The sequence below is a fragment of the Rattus norvegicus genome, chromosome 11 (assembly GCF_021556685.1).
Source record: "Rattus norvegicus strain SHRSP/BbbUtx chromosome 11, alternate assembly SHRSP_T2T, whole genome shotgun sequence".
Taxonomy (NCBI): domain Eukaryota; kingdom Metazoa; phylum Chordata; class Mammalia; order Rodentia; family Muridae; genus Rattus; species Rattus norvegicus.
In genome coordinates this window covers 55299889-55318774 of record NC_141544.1, presented here as the reverse complement: position 1 = coordinate 55318774, position 18886 = coordinate 55299889, and the positions used below count along the sequence as shown (strand labels likewise).

Genomic DNA, 18886 nt, shown 5'->3' with positions numbered 1-18886 from the left:
TAAGTGGCTATTAGCCCAAATGCTTGAATTACCCTAGATCCCTAGAACAAACGAAACTCAAGATGGATGATCAAAATGTGAATGCTTCACTCCTTCTTTAAATGAGGAAAAAGAATACCCTTGGCAGGGAAGGGAGAGGCAAAGATTAAAACAGAGACTGAAGGAACACCCATTCAGAGCCTGCCCCACATGTGGCCCATACATATACAGCCACCCAATTAGACAAGATGGATGAAGCAAAGAAGTGCAGATCGACAGGAGCCGGATGTAGATCGCTCCTGAGAGACACAGCCAGAATACAGCAAATACAGAGGCGAATGCCAGCAGCAAACCACTGAACTGAGAATAGGACCCCCGTTGAAGGAATCAGAGAAAGAACTGGAAGAGCTTGAAGGGGCTCGAGACCCCATATGTACAACAATGCCAAGCAACCAGAGCTTCCAGGGACTAAGCCACTACCCAAAGACTATACATGGACTGACCCTGGACTCTGACCTCATAGGTAGCAATGAATATCCTAGTAAGAGCACCAGTGGAAGGGGAAGCCCTGGGTCCTGCTAAGACTGAACCCCCAGTGAACTAGACTATGGGGGGAGGGCGGCAATGGGGGGAGGGTTGGGAGGGGAACACCCATAAGGAAGGGGAGGGGGGAGGGGGATTTTGCCCGGAAACCGGGAAAGGGAATAACACTTGAAATGTATATAAGAAATACTCAAGTTAATAAAAAAAAAAAAAGAAAAGAAAAATTTGAGGAGTGGGCTTAAAGGTCATGACGTATCGGCATGAGTCTCAGGAACACCGGTAGTATCCCCCAGTGGGGCTCCGTTTTGACCGCCATTTGGCTCACACCGAGAAGTGTCAGCAACAGCAGGATCTTCATTCTTGTTGTACCTCCTGGTCAATCTTTCAGGGACCCACAACGGATCTTGTCGGTCCTGAGGAAACACACTAACAGACCCTCTTGCCCACGCAACACAGGGTCTGGCCCATGCCATAAGCCAGTGAGCACATCTTTCCACTTCACATAACCTTTCAATGTGCCTGCCCAACACCGATGTCAGTGAGCGGCAGAAAGGCCGTCATCATCCAAAATTAAAAAATTAAGAGTAAAAAGGGCTAAGGATATCTGTTCCTTAGGAGTTCTGCCATGGCCTATTCCCCCTTTTTGTTTAATTAAGCATTCCTTCAAGGTATGATGTCCTCACTCAACAATACCTTGACCTTGGGGATTATAAGGCAGACCACGGCTCAACTGTACATCCATCTGTTTACAAAAGGATTTGAAAGATTGGGCAGTGTATGCTGGGCCATTATCAGTTTTTAAGTGTTGAGGCTTTCCCCAAGCAGCCCAGGCTTCTTGGCAGTGTCCAATAACATTGTGTGTCTTTTCCCGCATGAATGACACCTGAGCAGGTATCCACAGAAACATGAATGTATTTTAGAGTCCCAAATCCAGATATGTGAGTTACATCCATTTGCCAAATCTTTAGAGGCAGTAAGCCCCTGGGATTAACCCCCATACTAGGGGGATGATGGAAAGTGATACACTGTTGACATCCTAAAACTATCTGTCAAGCATCTGCTCGAGACAGATGAAACTTCTGCTGTAAGGTTTTGGTAGGCACATGAAATTGTTGATGATACTGTCAGGCTTGATCCAATGATGAGCTTAAGAAGATAAACTCTATTCAGGTACATCTATCCACAAGATCATTTTCCTCACTTAGAGGACCAGGCAAACCTGTATGAGCTCTAATATGTTGGACAAAAAACTTGTGACCTCTTTTCCAGATCAATTCCTGAAGTTCCCTCAGCAGCTGGCATACCGTGTTGCTAATTTTAATAGGGCCAGTCACTTCTAATATCTTAACTGCATTAACAACATATGATGAATCAGAGAGCAAATTAAAGGCAAAAGAACAATTTTTAAACACTTCCAGCACAATTTTGAGTTCAATTACTTGTGGAGAGCTGGGTTGATATTGACACAAAATTGGCTCTTGATGGTCAACCATATAGGCTCCACAGCCATTTTTGGATCCATCTGTAAAAATGTTTGGGGCCCCCTGTATGGGAACAGTGGAGATAACCTTAGGAAAAATCACGGGATGTTCCTTAAAGAAGGATAGCAGAGGGTGTTTTGGATAATGACTATCTATCTCTCCATGGAATCCACAGTGTAGTATAGCCCAATCATCCACAGTGCCACATAAGATCTTCATCTGCTGACCTGTATAGGGCACTATGATCGAGGTTGGGGAAACACCAAAATATTGTATGCACTGTTGAATCCCATTCAGGGCTAATTGTGCAACTGCTGTAGGATAATACTCTACTGATCTAGCTGGAGAAGCTCTGGGATAAACCCAAAGCAGAGGGCCATCTTGCCACAACAATCCTGTGGGCTGCATGTAGGTGGCTAGAATGCATAGCACAATGTCTGCACCCTCCTTCCATCGATGTAACATTGCGCCTTGTAATTCTTTTTCAACCTTCGTTAAAGCTTCCCTTGCTTCATCAGTCAATTGTCTAGGAGAATCCAAGGCCGAATTCCCAGCCAAAATATTATACAATGGTTTTAATTCATAATTTGGTAATTTTAAATAACATCTGACCCAATTAATATCTCCCAATAATATTTTAAAATCATTAAGAGTCTTAAGGTTATCTTTCCTCAATTCAACCTTTTGGGGGATAATGATATAAGGGCTTACTTTTTTTCCTAAATAATTTACAAGATTGCCCTTTTGTACCTTTTCAGAGGCAATAATCCTTTACCTTCTAGCAATTTAACTAAATCTCCATATGCTAAATCTAAAATCTCTTCATTCTTTGCAGTTAAAAGGATATCATCCATAAAATGTACGCATCTCAGTGCGGGAAACTTCTGTCTTAATGGGGCGATGGCGTTGCCCACAAAAAGTTGACACATAGTAGGGTTATTGGCCATACCTTGTGGTAAAACGACCCATTCATATCTTTGATCAGGTTCTTCATGATTGCATGATGGAACAGTAAAAGCAAATCTTTCACTATCCCTTGGACAAAGAGGTATGGAGAAAAGGCAGTCTTTTATATCAATCACTACAACAGGCCAACAGGCTGGTAGAGAGGATAAAAGAGGAAGCCCGCGTTGCACTGGGCCCATGATTTGCATCTGTTGATTAATAACTCGTAAATCATGCAACAGTCTCCATTTCCCTGACTTCTTTTTAATCACAAATATTGGGGTATTCCAAGGTGACACTGATGGTTTTATATGCTTCATAGCCAGCTCTTCATTTACCAGGTCTTTAGCTGCGGCAAGCTTCTCAGAGGAAAGCGGCCACTGCGGAACCCACACCAACTCCTCTGTTTTCCAGGTAATGGGAATGCCTTCCTCAGCGGCCCCTAGGAAAAACCCAGGTCCTGATTCCCTTCTCTCCTTTGGGCAGTTATAGGGCTAGTCCTACCCTGTAGGTATTTCCCTATTCCTTTACCGGGAAAATAGCCCATATTTTTCATAATCTTTTGTGAAGTCTCAGAATAATTAATGATCAATTTGAAACCCATGTCTTTCAACAGATCCCTTCCCCAAAGGGAAATGGGCAAATCCAACACATAGGGTTGCATAACTCCTGAATGCCCTTCTTGATCTCTCCAACTCAATTGTCTTGTACTCATATCAGGAGCCTTTGCATAACCGAGACCTTGTAATGTTTGAGATGAGGCCTGTACTGGCCATCCAGAGGGCCAATCTTTCTTAGCTATTATACTTCTATCGGCCCCTGTATCCAACAGTCCTAGGATCCTTTTACCATCTATCCTTAGCTCCATTACTGGGCGTTGGTCTAAACCCAAAACTAAAAATGTAAGGTTGGAGCCTGTGGAACCGAAACCCTTCTCTCCCCTCTCTCTAGACTGGGCGGCAAATCTTTCATGAAGGCTAGGCAAAAGTAACAACTGAGCTATTCTATCTTCAGGGGAAATAGCAGTAATTCCTTTTAGTGATTCTACCATGATCTTGACAACTCCGGTATAATCTGGATCAATAACTCCTGGATGGACATGTAGTCCTCTTAAAGCTGTAGATGATCTCCCTATAAGTAACCCTACTGTGCCAGGCTCAAGGGGTCCTTTAAAATCAGTTTCTATCAACTGGACCCCCATCCGAGGAGTTAGTACGAGTCTGGTGGTGGAGCGGAGGTCCAGTTCTGTGGAGCCCTTAGTGGCTCTCCTTGGCCCCTTGGATGGGGAAGGGACGGCCATCTCTCGTGACTCTGTTCTACATCCTGATTCTCGACTGCCCCATATATTTGTGGGCCCTGGGGTCGGGGGCCCAGCTGTCCATTTTTTGGACGTGCTCCACCAAAGCCCGAGCTGAGAGGCTGCCCATTGATGTCTTTTACCGAGCGGCACTCATTAGCCCAATGATTCCCCTTTTTGTACTTGGGGCACAGCCCTGGTTGCCTTGGGCATTGGCCACTTCCTGTACTAACTAGACTTCCCCTTTCTGGACATTGCCTTTTTAGGTGCCCCTGTTTACCACATTTAAAACACGCTCCTGAGCTTCCTCCTTTTCTCTGCATCATCTGCATAACAGCAGCCGCAAGTTCAGCATTAGTCAAAGGTCCCCCTATTTCTCTACAGACATTCATCCAAGCTTCAAGTCCCTTGTCCTTGTAAGGAGTGATAGCGGCTCGGCATTCCCTTGTGCACTGTTCATAGGCCAAGTGTTTAATCAAGGGCATAGCAGTATCAGGGTCTCCAAAGACTTTCCCTGCTGCTTCTACTAATTGGGCTACAAAGTCAGAGAATAGCTCCATAGGTCCTTGAAGGATCTTGGTGAGGTTTCCACTCACTTCTCCCTTATTAGGTAAGGATTTCCATGCCTTTGTTCCAACTTCATTAATCTGCTGGTAAACCTGTCCTGGATACCCTGTCTGAGCATTGGCAAAGCATCCCTGACCCAGCAGCATATCCCTATCCCAGGCAGCCTGGCCATCCCCCGCTGCCAAATTAGTGGCAGCCTGTTCATTGGCAAACTCAATAAGAAAAGCTTTCCAGTCCAAATACTGTCCCGGACTAAGACAGGCCCGAGCAAGGTTAGTCCAATCACTAGAAGTCATGCAAAATCTGTGTAAGGCCTCAACCTGAGCTACGGCAAATGAGGCCGTAATGCCATATGTCCTGACTGATTCCGCCAGGGACTTGATCACCTTAAAGTCTAAAGGCTCATGATACCTTTGTTGATTAGCATCCACATAAACAGGATAGGCCAGTTGTAGTTCTATGCAGACTGCCTTCCACACTTCTGGGCAGAATGTACTACCCGAAACTCTACTTCCTTCCTCTACAACATTGCAGGGAGGAGGAGCCGAGGGGAACTGCCCAGGAGGTTCCTCCACCATTTTAGGCTTTTTCCTTTTCTTCTTCTGTCTATTCCTTAGAGACTGTTTTGCATTTGATCTATCAACTCTTGTAACTCTTCTTCTGAATCTGTTTCATCTGTTTTCTCCTCTGTATCTGTCTTTTCTGAGTCTGTCTCCTTTGCGCTTCCCTGCTTTTCTGATCTCTCCTCTTGAAGCATTTCTAGGGCAGCTTGCCCCTTCTCTATAGCTGCCTGACAACATTTCTGATCCTCAAGGCAGCTACGCATTAAGCGCCATACTGTACGGACCCCAGGCCTTAGAGTCCCCTGTTCCCGGGCAAAATCAAGGTCTTTCCCTAACTTGTCCCAGCTCACCACAGTGAGATTACCAGAGGCTGCGAACCAGGGTGCAATGGCATCGCATTCGCTCAAAAATCTCTCTATGGTGCTTCTTTTTATTTTTAGTTTCTTTCGCTCAAACAGCTCTTGAAGAGCCAGAAAAATTGGACGAGACTGTGAGGTCCCCTTGACAAAAACTTTCTATGCTGCTACAGCTAAATTCACCTCGCGTCTTGCTACTTTCGGTTCACTGCTACCACGAACTTTACTTTCGGTTTGCTGCTACGGCGAACTTTACTTTCGGTTCGCTGTTACTGTGAACTTTACTTGCTCACTACCCTGAGACTTTATAGCCGCTTATTTCCCGCGGTCCTTATTGTCCCACCTTACCTTGGGAAATTTCCAGCGCTGCCCTGACTGCAAGAAGTTCTGATCTTGGAGAGAGTTGAGTCCCTTTACGGTGGATTCGAGGAGTTCCCCGTATGGGCCACCACTTGCCGCGCCCAACCTTGACCAGCAAGGAAGACACGACCACAGGAGATCTTCTTCAAGCAGTTTTACTCAGGAACCTTGATACAACCTTCTGACTCTCTCTTCTGACTCTCTCTCCCCGGGGAACGCCCTGTACCATACTTAAATAGCTAGCACTGGCCAGTCCTAGTAAGCCACGTGGGTCATGTACATAGGCTGTCACTATGCGGAAGCTAGCGGGCCAGGCAGACATAGCCAAATAAGGACTTGTTTACTGCAAGGAGCGCTCACCGTTGGGAGGGTGGAAGGCAGAAACCAGTGCCATCTTTGAGGCGCGGCACGTCGCAGCTCTCTACAATTCGGCATTCCTCAGCTGTGAATTCTTTGTTTAGCTCTGAACCCCATTTTTTTAAATAGGGTTATTTGTCTCCCTGCAGTCTAACTTCTTGAGTTCTTTGTATATTTTGGAATAAGCCCTCTACCTGTTGTAGGATTGGTAAAGATCTTTTCCCAATCTGTTGGTTGTCGTTTTGTTTTGGATACTTTTATTTTTAATCTGTTTTTTAAGTCTAATCTTTATCCCCCTCCTGGTCCACCCTTGAACTGTTCTATATCCCCCCACCCCTTCAAGAGGTTGTCTCCACCCCACCCCGACCCCAGTCGGACTTCTTCACTCCCTGGGGATTCAAGTCTTTTGGGTGCATCTTCAAATTAAGATGTTAAACTAACGTCAATTTGTACTATTTTTAAAATAATGTTCTTCTTTTTTCCCCAATATGTACTGTTAGTTATAAGTTTCATTCTGGAATCCAGCTTCTTTTTAATTAATTTTAGATTTTGTCCACAGTTCAAATCAGGATGCTAATTTTTAACCTCTGACTACTTCTACAAAACTACAGGTTTTGGATTCTTCTTGTCATCCAGAAACATTAATAATTCAAAAGAATTCTGTCTAGAAATAATATAAGGCCTTCCAATTCTGGCTGTTGACTTATTATGCTTGTTGGTTTTTGACTATGATAAAATTTTTCTTAGGAAATTTTGGAGAAACACCACAGAATTTAAGTACCTTTGTTATTCTATCACATCAGCGGGTGCTTGTATCATTATGACTTACCGGTGTTGATAACAACCTGGGAGTTTATATGTGCAGTTACTATGTTGCATACTGTTTTCTTATATTCACACATTGCATATTTAAAAAATAATTATTATTGTAATTATTTATATCCCAAATGCTGTCACCTCTCCTGGTCCCCACTTGAAGGGTTCTTCTTCCCATTCCCTCTATTCTTCACCTCTGAAAGGGTGGGTCCTCCATATCCCCACACTCTGTACATCAAGTCTCTACACAATTAAGCACATCCTCTCCCACTGTAGCCAGTTAAAGCAACTCTCTGCTACATCCATTGTAAGCGTCTCAGACCAGCCTGTGAATGCTCTTTGGTTGGGGATTTAGTCTCTTCAAGCTCCCAGGAATCCAGGTTAGCTGACATTGTTGGTCTTCTTGTCAGATTGCCATCCCACTCTGCTCCTTCAATACTTTCCCTTACTCTTCTGTAGGGGTCCCTGACCTCCGTCCAATGGTTGGCTGTAGGTATCTGCGTCTGTCCCATTCAGCTGCTGGCTAGAGCCTCTCAGAGGACAGCTATGCTAGGCTCTTGTCTGCAAGCACAGCATAGCATCAGTAATAGTGTCAGAGATTGATGCCTGCCCATCGAATAAGTCCCAAGTTGGGCCTGTCAGTAGTTGGCCATCCCTTCAGACTGTGCTCCATTTTTTCCCCTCCATTTCTTTTGGACACGAACAACTTTGTGTCACACTTTTTGTAGGTGGGCTGGTGTTCCTATTCCTCCATTTGGTGTCCTCTCTGGTTACTAGAGGTTATCTTTTTAGGTTCCATATCCCAACTGTTGGGTGTTTCGGCTAAGGTCAACTGCATTGAGTCCTGGAAGCCTCTCCCATCCCAGGCCTCTGGGACTCTCTCCACACCCACCCCAAGCCCTGCTCCCAGTAGCTGCATGTTTCCATTCATTTTCTAGGCTCTCTGTGCATCTCTCCAAGCAAGCCCCAATATATGATCTTGACCCTGATTCCTTTCCCCCTACCCTCTCATACCTCCTTCCTTTCCTCTCCCTCTCATGACTGTTTTGTTCCCATTTCTACTTGGGGTTGAAGCATCCTCACTTGGGCCTTCCTTCTTGTTTAATTTCTTTGGGTCTGTGCCATATATCATGGATATTCTGTACTTTTTGTGTACTTTTTTCTGTACACTTCAGTGAGGACATACCATGCATACCCTTTTGGGTCTGAGTTATCTCACTCAGGATGATATTTTCTAGTTCCATCCATTTGCCTACAAAATTCATGATGCCCTTGTTTTTAATAGTTGATCCATATGTTCTGTATCCATTCTTTGTTTGAGGGATATCTGGGTTGCTTCCAGTTTCTAGCTTTTACAAATAAGGCTGCTATGAACATAGTAGAACATGTGTCCTTGTGGTATGATGGGGTATCTTTTGAGCATATGCTCAAGAATGGTATAACTGGGTCCAGATAGAACTATTTCCAATTTTCTGAGAAACTGCCAGATTGGCTTCCTCCTTTTCCTCTTCCCTTCTTTCTGTCATTATTTTTGTTTTCTTTAAACAATTTAAAGCTTTACTTACTTAACAAGGAAGGTATGCTGAGGCTACAAAACAAATACATCAAATTCAGAAAAACTCTGTTGTATAATTATAACTGCTATTCTTTTGAAGAATTTGGTTTATATATTAATATTTAAGTATTAACTTAATAATCAATACTTTGAAAATCAATACCATATAGTCATAGATTTTAGCATACTTTTTCAGATTAAAAAAATTTTAATGATTATATTTGAGTAGGATAAACTCAGTCTGGAAACTCTTTTCCTGAGGTGTGTGATTACTGAGTGAGATAACTCAGTACTTTCCTTTCAAAGTTCGGTATTTGTTGTAAAATAAAGGATTTCTGAATAATAACCATGCAGTTTTTCCCCTGGGAATTTTAAGAGATTTGAACATTGAAAAAAACTCATGCAAAATTGTTCAATTAACTAGGCAATATGAATCAAAGCATATTCTTAAACATTTAAACATCTAATTGTAATGTGATATTTATTTATTGAAGCTATACTATTGGAAAATCCAATGGGAGCAATAGAAGTAGATAGGACAGTTAAAAATTTTATAGACTATTTGAGTTATAAAATTCTGATGAATAATTATCACATTATTTTGGAATTACATTAGCATGCTCTTTAATAAATACATTATAAAGACTCCAAACTAACACTTTATATAAAACATTTTCATTTTCTTTATTGAATATTAATAAAACCATTCTAATGAACTGAAATCAGTGAGCTGTAGAAGTTGAAGACTTTTTAAAAATGCTATATGTCTTTATAACTTTATTAAGAGCATTTACTACCTCTGTATTTCTCAGGCTGTAAATAAAAGGGTTTAACAAAGGAATTATTATTGTATAAAATATGGCCATGGGTATGTCTTTACTACCATCTTCGGATGGTATAATATACATGAGAAGGCAGGTGTAGAATATTGACACAGAAAAAAAATGGGATGCACAAGTAGAAAGTGCTTTTCCTCTCCCATCCTTGGATTTCATCTTGAAAATAGTGAAAAGAATGCAGAAGTAAGAGACCAAGACAGTGGCAATAGTAAAGACTTGAATTGGCATTGAAAAAATATTTATCATTAGTTCATTGATAAACGGGTCTGTACAGGAGAGGCGATACAGGGGAAGAATATCACAGAAGAAATGATCAATGCGATTTGATTTACAGAAAGTTAACCTTAAGAGACACCCTACATGAATAATGGAAATCACATTACTGGCTATGAATATGCCTATACTCATCTGAAGGGAGAGCTTCTTGGATATCATGGTGTGGTACTGCAGGGGGTTGCATATGGCCACATAGCGGTCATAGGCCATGGCTGCCAGAAGAAAGCAGTCTGCTGTTTCAGCAAGACAGAGGAAATAGAACTGTGCCATGCATTCATAGAGAGAGATCCTTCTGTCCACAGAAAAGAAGTTCTCTAGCATCTTGGGAGTGATGGCACAGGAGCAGCAGGAGTCCATCAGGGCCAGGTTGCCCAGAAAGATGTACATGGGTGTGTGGAGACGAGGCTCCATGCAGATCAAGGCCACCAGCCCAAGATTCCCTACCATGGTGACCAGATAGATGGCAGAGAACACTAGGAACAGAAGTATCTTTAAGCCTGGGTGATCTGAGAATCCTACCAGGATGAACTGTGTTGTCAAAGAGTGATTTGTCTTCTTCATTCTCATTTCTCTGCTGAGAAAAAAATAGGTAAGAAATGTGATATTGCAGCCAGAACATGTCTTATTCTCCCTCTCTAGTTGCAGTAAGGCTCTGTTTAATTTATGTTATCTGTCCCCTGATATATTCCATTGTACATTATGTCATATGAAAGGAAATCACACATAGACTGTGCATATGGGTATTTTCTTGAGATGTCTGTTGACCTAACTCTAAATTCTTCACATGGATTATTGTATAGCTCTCTATAAATTTATGATCAACATACATGCTATTTTTTATTTCTCAATATTGAAAGTCTGTTTTGATAGTAACTTACTTTCCAAAAATATCTTCGGTGGTCAATAAAATGTTTAAAAATAGACTTTCCTGTAAGTATTTAATGGCTAATTTATAAAAACGATAGAATTAGAATGAGTTTGAAATGTTTTTGTCTTAATTGTATTTTTGAGCTAACATTACTGTAGGATATTTTAAAACAAGGTTAATTTAATATTTTAAGAGTGGATAAAATTGTAGCTGGCATCGTGGCACATACCTTTAATACCAGGTCTTGAGAAGGAGAGGTGGTGTGTCTCATAGTTTGAGGCTCTCCTGGTGTACAGACAATGTTCTAAGACAGCCAAGCTTACCCAACCCCCAAAAGATTTCATAGGATTCTATAATATGATTATTTTCTTTTACAATCATTCTTTATTGATTTTAACATATTTTGGATCTTACTCTACCTTGTCTGACAAAGTTTCATAGAATTATTCTACTCTTAGTCATCCCTGTTTTCTAACATTTTCTGTCTGGTTGTCAGTGTTCTGGATGTATTCTTTCCTATGTGTCTTAGTAAGAAAGTATCTGCACACAGTGTACACACTGAAATGTGTATGTTAAATACCTACAGTGAATTTTCCAATTCTGCCACAGTGAAGCAATGTTTTCCTTTTATTCAATTCACTAAAGGCTTTACAGTTAAATGAGTATTTAAACTTTTCCTCCTAACTTCTATATTAGAATTCAATAGCCACAGAAACTTATGAGATTTTTAGTTTGTCTGATATAGCACTGAAATATTTAAATCTAGAAAGCATGTATTTTTACAGTTATGATCATTTTTTTTCTTCTAGGAATTGCTAGACCTCTCTGGCTTTAAAAGAGTTTAAATAGATAATTTTTAAAGAACAGCCTACAATAGTTTTAAAACAGCCTTGCTTTAGAATCATACTGTATTTACTGTTTCCTTGGTTTCTATTGTCTGAACTTAACACACTGTTATATTATTTGCTCCCAGAACATAGAAAGGATTTTTCCCTTATGTCACTGATGTCTCATAATTAAACTAATACATTTTTGATTATAATTTAAATATCTGTAATATCTTTCAAATTATGTTATTTTGTAAAAGCTTTTTAGCACAATAAAATATTGCTTTTATCAACATATACTGGAAAATCAAATAGGCATGTTCATATTTAGTTCTAGCCAATGCCATTTTATTTTTAAAAACATTGTATGAAATGGTATGTGAAACTCATTTTACTATGTGAAAACTCCTCTCTAGAGCAAAACATAATTATTAAGCAAAATCTGAAAAATAATTTTTGCTAGTTATTTTCCAGTTGTTCATCACTCACCTGTGCATTTGCTCACAAAACTGCGGTGCTTTTCTGCTGCGAGTGTACAGAATGTACAGAATGTACAGAATTTACATTTACTGCTTCATTTTCCCTTTCAATATATCTGAGATTCAGAGATAAACTAAGCATAAGTAGATTAAAATATAATAATATACACTTATTTTAGATTTGCTTTCTTCAGATATAGGAATGAATTTGAAATCCATCCACATACTATGAGCTCACTAACCATTACATTATATGGCTAAATAGAGTCATGTGATCTTTACAGAGGCCTTAAGCCATTGGGGAATAATTTATGAAAATCTAGGACACATGTCTCATGGGCAGTTACAATTATTATGTTATCTTTAGGGCAAAAGTTAAGGAAAACAGAACATTGATTCTAAAGGGAGTTCCTTGGCATTGACTGTAGTTATTTCTGCAGACTTTAATCTGAGAGGCTGGTTCATGATTAAACATGATTAAACAAACACCTTAATTAGAGGTAAGAGAAATGAGATTTTGAGGTTAAATCAATGTCTATCAAGAAAGTTGTCTTCGACATCATCTTTATCATTAATGTACTTGATTAATTAAGCTTCATCAAGCTCACTTACATGGAAATGATAATGAGTAGAGAAACAATATGGTTCACCTGGTAACAAACAACTTTGAAAAGGCATTAGATTTCTGGAGAGGCCAACAACACCACGTGTAGTCAACTGGACTCACATGCTTTTCTTTCACTACATTCAGTGCACCTGACCACATCCTCTAGTTTCAGTTTTGGGAAAAACTCTCACATTATGACCTTTGGTGTCATATATGTGTTGAGAAATAAACAGAAATTTAAGTTGTCATGTTTGAGGCTGTGTTGCTGTGTTTAACTCCATGAGATTGGAGATAAATGGAATCTATGAAAGTATTACCATGATTAATGTAAATAATGCCAGGATTACAATTTTATTGTACTTCCCTCTTTCATCTTTTCACATAAAAATCATATAGATATGATTTTGTGTGTTCAAAAAATGGTTTTGTATCCTATTTACTCTGAGTGACACTGTTTTTAGTCTTCACACTCATTATCTTGGTTTTGTAAATTATTTTATTCATTTACATTCCAAATGTTGACCCCTCCAGGTTCCCCCTCCCAGAATTCTTAACCCATTCTCCCTCCCCTTTCTCTCTGAGATGGTGCTCCCCATACTTTCCTGGGGCATAAAGTCTCTATAAGATTAGGTGCAAATTCTCCCTCTGAGGCTAGTCAAGGCAATCTTCTGCTACATATGAGCCATTGGTCACACAGCAGCCTATGCATGCTCTTTGGTTGGTGGATTAGTCTCTGGAAGTTCCTGGGTGAGTTAACACTGTTGTTCTTCCTATGGGGTTGGCATCTTTTTTAGCTCCTTCAGTCTTTTCCCTAGTGGTTTGATAGGGGTCCACACCTCAGTCCAATGGTTGTATATCTGTCTCAGTCAACTGGTGGTAGAGCTCCCCAGAGGACATCCAGGCTAGCATAGCATCAATAATAGTGACAAGGTTTAGTGCCTTTCCAAATCTGACTTAGAAGGCAGAACAAAATAATAATGGGAGGTACAGGAAGAGAGGAGTCCGAATGGGAGAGGGAGGGTAAGGGGAGAAGGGGAAGGAACAGGTATTGTGTATACCAGGTATGGGGTTATAGGAGGGAAGCTCATAGGGCCTGGAAAATGAATGGGATTACTTAGCTGTAGGGAAAATTCTTAGAGACCTGGAATATGAGAGGCTTCCCAGACTCAACAGGGTTGATCTTAGCTGAAATGCCCTATAGTAGGGATTAGAACCTGAAAAGACCACCTGCAGTAGATAGACAGTGCCCCCAGTGGAGTGATGGAGTCACCAACTCATGTTCAACATTATTGACATGGAATTATTCCTGTCTAAAAGAAATGCAGAGACAAAAATGGAATAGAGACTGTAGAAAATGGCCAGCCAGTGTCCAGCCAACTTGGAATCCATCCCATGGGCAGACACTAAACCATGACTTTGTCTTTTATAGCTCATTTCTAAGTATCATCAACAGGGAAATATACACCATTTCTCTTCTGTTAGATTTCAAATGAGAATATTTAAACCTAACTGTCCTCCAAATACTTATAATTTTCATATGAAGTCTTTGCATGTACTACTAATTTTCTTTTATATTTCTTTTTTAAAAAATTTTTAATTTACATTTTAAATGTTATTCTCTTTCCTGGTTTCGCCTCCAGAAACGCACTATCTTATTCCCTCTTACCCTGCTTCAGTGAGGGTACTCCCACACAAACCTACTCACTCCTTCCCACCTCCCTGCCCTGACATTACCCTACATTGAGGCATTGAGCCTTTATTACTAATTTTCTAATTCAAAATATTGAAGTATTTGTGATATAAAGATCTTTAATCAGATTTTTATTTATATATTAGTTCAGTTATTTTTCCTGGATAAATCATATTTCATTTTACATTAATTTCCTTTTTTACTTTACATGTGACAATCCTCTCATAATTTCAGATAGTCTAGGCACTTCATGACTGTTATTTAAATTTTTATTAAATATTAAGTGTGTTATTAACTTTTATTCCAAATTTTAGCTCTAATCCTAGAACCTCCTTGTATGAATCCTCCCTGCATTCCTCCCTCCCCTTCTCCTTTGTGAAGGGGGACCCCTCCGGGTATCACCCCTTTAAGATCCCTCTAACCATACACATCAAATCTCTGTAGGACTAGGCACAACCTCTCCTACAAGGCAGGCCATTTGGGGGAAAGGGATTCACAGAAAGGGAGGCAAGAGAATTGGGTATAGCCCCTTCTCTTGGTCCTGGGACACCAGCATGAATGTTATTTAAATTTATTGAAAAATAGAAATATCCATTATGGTGAGTGAAATAAGACAGGCACAGAACCATGAGTTCCGCATGATCTCAGGTTTGGAATCTAATGAAGGTCACAGCATTAGGAATAGAATGGTTGTTGCCTGAGCCTGGAGAGTCCAGTGAGACAGTGGAAGGTGAATGAGTAGTGAGTTACAGAGCAGCAGGGAGCTCAATTCAGAAAGGTGAATACAGGTCACAGTCACATTTAGTAGAGGTTCAAAGCTGAAATAAACGATTGTGAAGGTTTTCATAACATAGAAGTGATCAAAATTTTAGGAGGCAAATGTGTCTAACCTGATAACGCACACAGATATTAAACCATAAATGGCATCTAATATATATAGTGAATGGGTATAATGTGTGGGAGTGTATATACATATAGAAGTTATGGGGATACCTTTTTTTTTTCCTCTCAAAGGAGGTTTCTTCCTAAGCCTGGCCAGCAATCCCAAGCATTCCTGATGGCTCCACCTCCTTACCTTCACAGTGCTAGGACTACAGGCATGGCCACACCCAGCTTTTTACTTGGTACTAAGCTGTAAACTCAGGTCCTGGATGTAGCTTTCTGACTGCAATTTTCACTGGACTTTTATTTCATCAAGTTCTTTTTCTTTCATTTTTTTGTTTTAATCTTAAAGATTTCCAAGTTTTCATATGGTGAATTGTCCCTCTAAGTCTTGATGTTGCTGTGCCTTTTCATATTTCCTGTGACTGGCACATCTTCTGAAGTGCACCACTACTAATTTTTGCATGATTTCTTTTTTCTTTTCCACGTGGAAAGATTTAATGAGACAAGAAGAGTAGAAGAGGAGAGAAAAAGAGGCTGGCCATGAGCACATAGAGGGAAGGGGGGGGGGTGATGGGCTGAGAAGGGACAGAGACAAAGGGGAAGAGGATATGAGAGCAGAGAAGAATAAGAGCGCATAATTTCGTTAAACATTTCAGATTTGTTTTATTTTGGCAAAATATACACCCAAATAATATCCGATGTGTCACCATAACCATCTCAAATATGGAACTCGATGGAAGTAAGCAGTCACCATACCCATCATTTCCAGAAGCTTTTAACAATCCTTCCCAATACAAAGTGAATGTCCATTAAATACTCATTCTCCATTCCACCATACTCCCAAGCAACTGCCATTCTACAGTCTGATGGATCTGACTACTGAAGAGTCCATTATTGATGAAACTATTCTCTTTGTTATTTTTAAAATCCAGTGGAGAATTACTAATTCTCCATTCCTTCATGCTCCCAAGCAACTACCATTCTGCATTCTATTAATGGATCTGACTACTCGAGAGTCCATTATAGCTGAAACCACACAGTGTTGTTATTTTAAAACCCAACCCATTCTAACATGGTCTCATCCATGTTAAAGTCAAACTATGTACTCCTGGCTAGCCTAGAAGTCTTTACAGAAAAGATGTGCCTCAAACTCACAGAGATCCTCCTGCTTCTGCCTTTATTTTTGGGATTAAAAGTGTGTGTCATTTTTTCTTTTTAAAATGCAGAATAATGTTCCATTTTATGGACAAAGTACATCATGCCTCACCTTCATTTAATAATAGACATTTAGCCCTAAATTTAACTACTTTGAATAATACTATTATGAATAGGGGTACACAAACTTCTTGTCCAAATTACTACTATTATTGGTGTGATGAAACCGTGACCAAAAGCATGTTGGGAAGGAAAGGACCTATTTTGTTTACACTTTCACTTAGTAGTTCATCAATGAAGGAAGTCAGGGCAGAAACCTGGATGTAGAAACTGATGCAGAGGCTGTGGAGGGGTGCTGCTTACTGACTTGCTTCCTCTGGTTTGCTCAGCCCATTTTCTTATAGAATCAAGGACTATCATTCTAAGCATGATATCATCCACAATGGATTGTGTTCTCCTTCATTAGTCATGAATTAAGAAAATGCCCTATAGGGGTTGGGGATTCAGCTCAGTGGTAGAGCGCTTGCCTAGCAAAGGCAAGGCCCTGGATTCGTTCCCCAGCTCCGAAAAAAAGAAAAAAAAAGAAAAAAAAAAAGAAAATGCCCTATATGCTTGCCTAGAGGCTGATCTTAAGGAGGTAATTTTTTCTTTCTGTTGCTTTATTATCTTTTTATTTCTTCTTTGTGAATTTCACATTATGCACCCAATCCCACTCATCTCCCATCCATTCATATATGTCTTTGCCCCTTGCAATGTCCCTTGAAAAAGAAAAATAAATCTGTGGAACACATGGTGTGTCACACAAACAGTTTTCCTCCTCCCCCCTAAACAGCTTTACTTGTTAATATTCATCGCAATGAATCCTTGGTTTCGTTTGAGGCCTCTGGCTACTATTAAACTATCAATGCTGGATTCTCACCAGGACTCCTCTTAGATAATACATTGTTTCCCTGTGTCATGGAGAGCCTCTGTCTTTGTATCTGCAAGACTTGCCCCTTCATGCAGTCAAACAGTTCATAGAAGATGTGGATGTTGGGTTGGGTCAACTCAGTCCTGAGTGAAAGCTGAGTTGGTCATCCCATCAGGTCTCCTGCATCCACACCACTATAACCAGCTCTTCTGCTTTGCACAGGCATGGGGTGTGGTCAACTCTCCCTCGCCTCCTCCACCACAGCTTTACTGTGCTGCCAGGTGTAGTGTGGGTACACTGCTTTCCTTGGTTAGCTCTCCTGAGTGACAGCTTGTGAGGGGTGGGACGTTCTCTCTTCCACTCACCGATTTGGAGCCAGCTCTCCGTCCGCAGGCAAGAGGCTAGGCTAGCACAGAACAGTGCTTGGACATTAACCGTAGCACCAGTGTGCATGCTAACAAGTCAGAGAATCCCCTCTTCCGGTGCCTTCTTGTTTTGAAAGAAATTGCAGATCTCCCATATATTATCGACTGCAGTTTGTGTTTCTGACAGAGATCTTCCTTTCCCCTTTGCTTAAAACCCAATAGAGGGTAAGTGGTTGAGTGAGGGTGTGGGGGTGCCCTTCCTACTGTGTTTTCTGGTACCTGATGTTAGAATATTCATTTCTGTTACAGATCTGTATTGTTTTTGTTCTTGTTCTCATATGACTTTCTGTACACATCCACTTGTCTCTGTTTTCTCCAACCTCCGCAGACATGCCGGAATGTGCTGTGTCTAACACGACATTTTCAAACTCTCAAGCAGTTTTTTTTATTACTGATTTGATTTTAAAGTATTTCCAGAATTTATGACCCTTCCTCTTATATGGAATACGCCATGTAGGTCTTTTCTCTTTAAATTTTATCTAGATCTGTTTGCTTTCTAACAAATTGTATGGAGAGGATATAGATAAATTTCCAATTCTGAAACCAAGCATACCTTATTTTAGTCAAGCCAACTAAGCTGTTAACATCAGCAATAAGGGATGTTGATGCCAAAACTACCTGGTGCAATAAGCAGATGTAAATTCTGTGATATTCTTCTTTGTAGGGAGCTGCGACATGCTGCGCCTCAAAGACGGCCACCCTCCCAACAGTGAGCACACCTTGTAGTAAACAAGTCCTTATTTGGCTATGCCTGCCTGGCCTGCTAGCTTCCGCATAGTGACAGCCTATCTGCATGACCCACGTGGCTTGCTGGGATTGGCCAGCGCTAGCTATTTAAGTGTGGTGCGGGGGTTTCCTGGGGTCAGAAGATTGTATCAAGGTTCCTGAGTAAAACTGCTTGAAGAAGATCTTTGCTGGTTGTGTCTTCCTTGCTGGACGAGGTTGGGCGTGACACTTCTCCAAAAAATAAATCCAGTGATAGAAAAATGTGAGGCAGGACAAAACTAGAATGATATAACTTATGCAGGCAGAATCCTCAAGTGTGGTCATGGATAACATAGTACAAAACTGTCATACTTTATAAGAAGGTAAACAGAGTTGACAAC

At 40.6% G+C, this 18886-nt stretch overlaps 2 protein-coding genes across 2 annotated transcripts; both read right to left on the bottom strand.

Annotated features, from left to right (window-relative positions):
• Positions 1-4157: 4157 nt before the first annotated feature.
• Positions 4158-5390, bottom strand: LOC148002571 (igE-binding protein-like). Its single transcript, XM_087577255.1, has one exon. It carries the CDS (start codon positions 5388-5390, stop codon positions 4158-4160), a length of 1233 nt encoding a protein of 410 aa, XP_087433381.1.
• Positions 5391-9541: 4151 nt separating this feature from the next.
• On the bottom strand, positions 9542-10495 carry Or5k15 (olfactory receptor family 5 subfamily K member 15). Its single transcript, NM_001001009.1, is given in 1 exon segment — positions 9542-10495. A coding segment is annotated over 1 exon segment (954 nt).
• Between the last annotated feature and the right edge of the window lie 8391 nt (positions 10496-18886).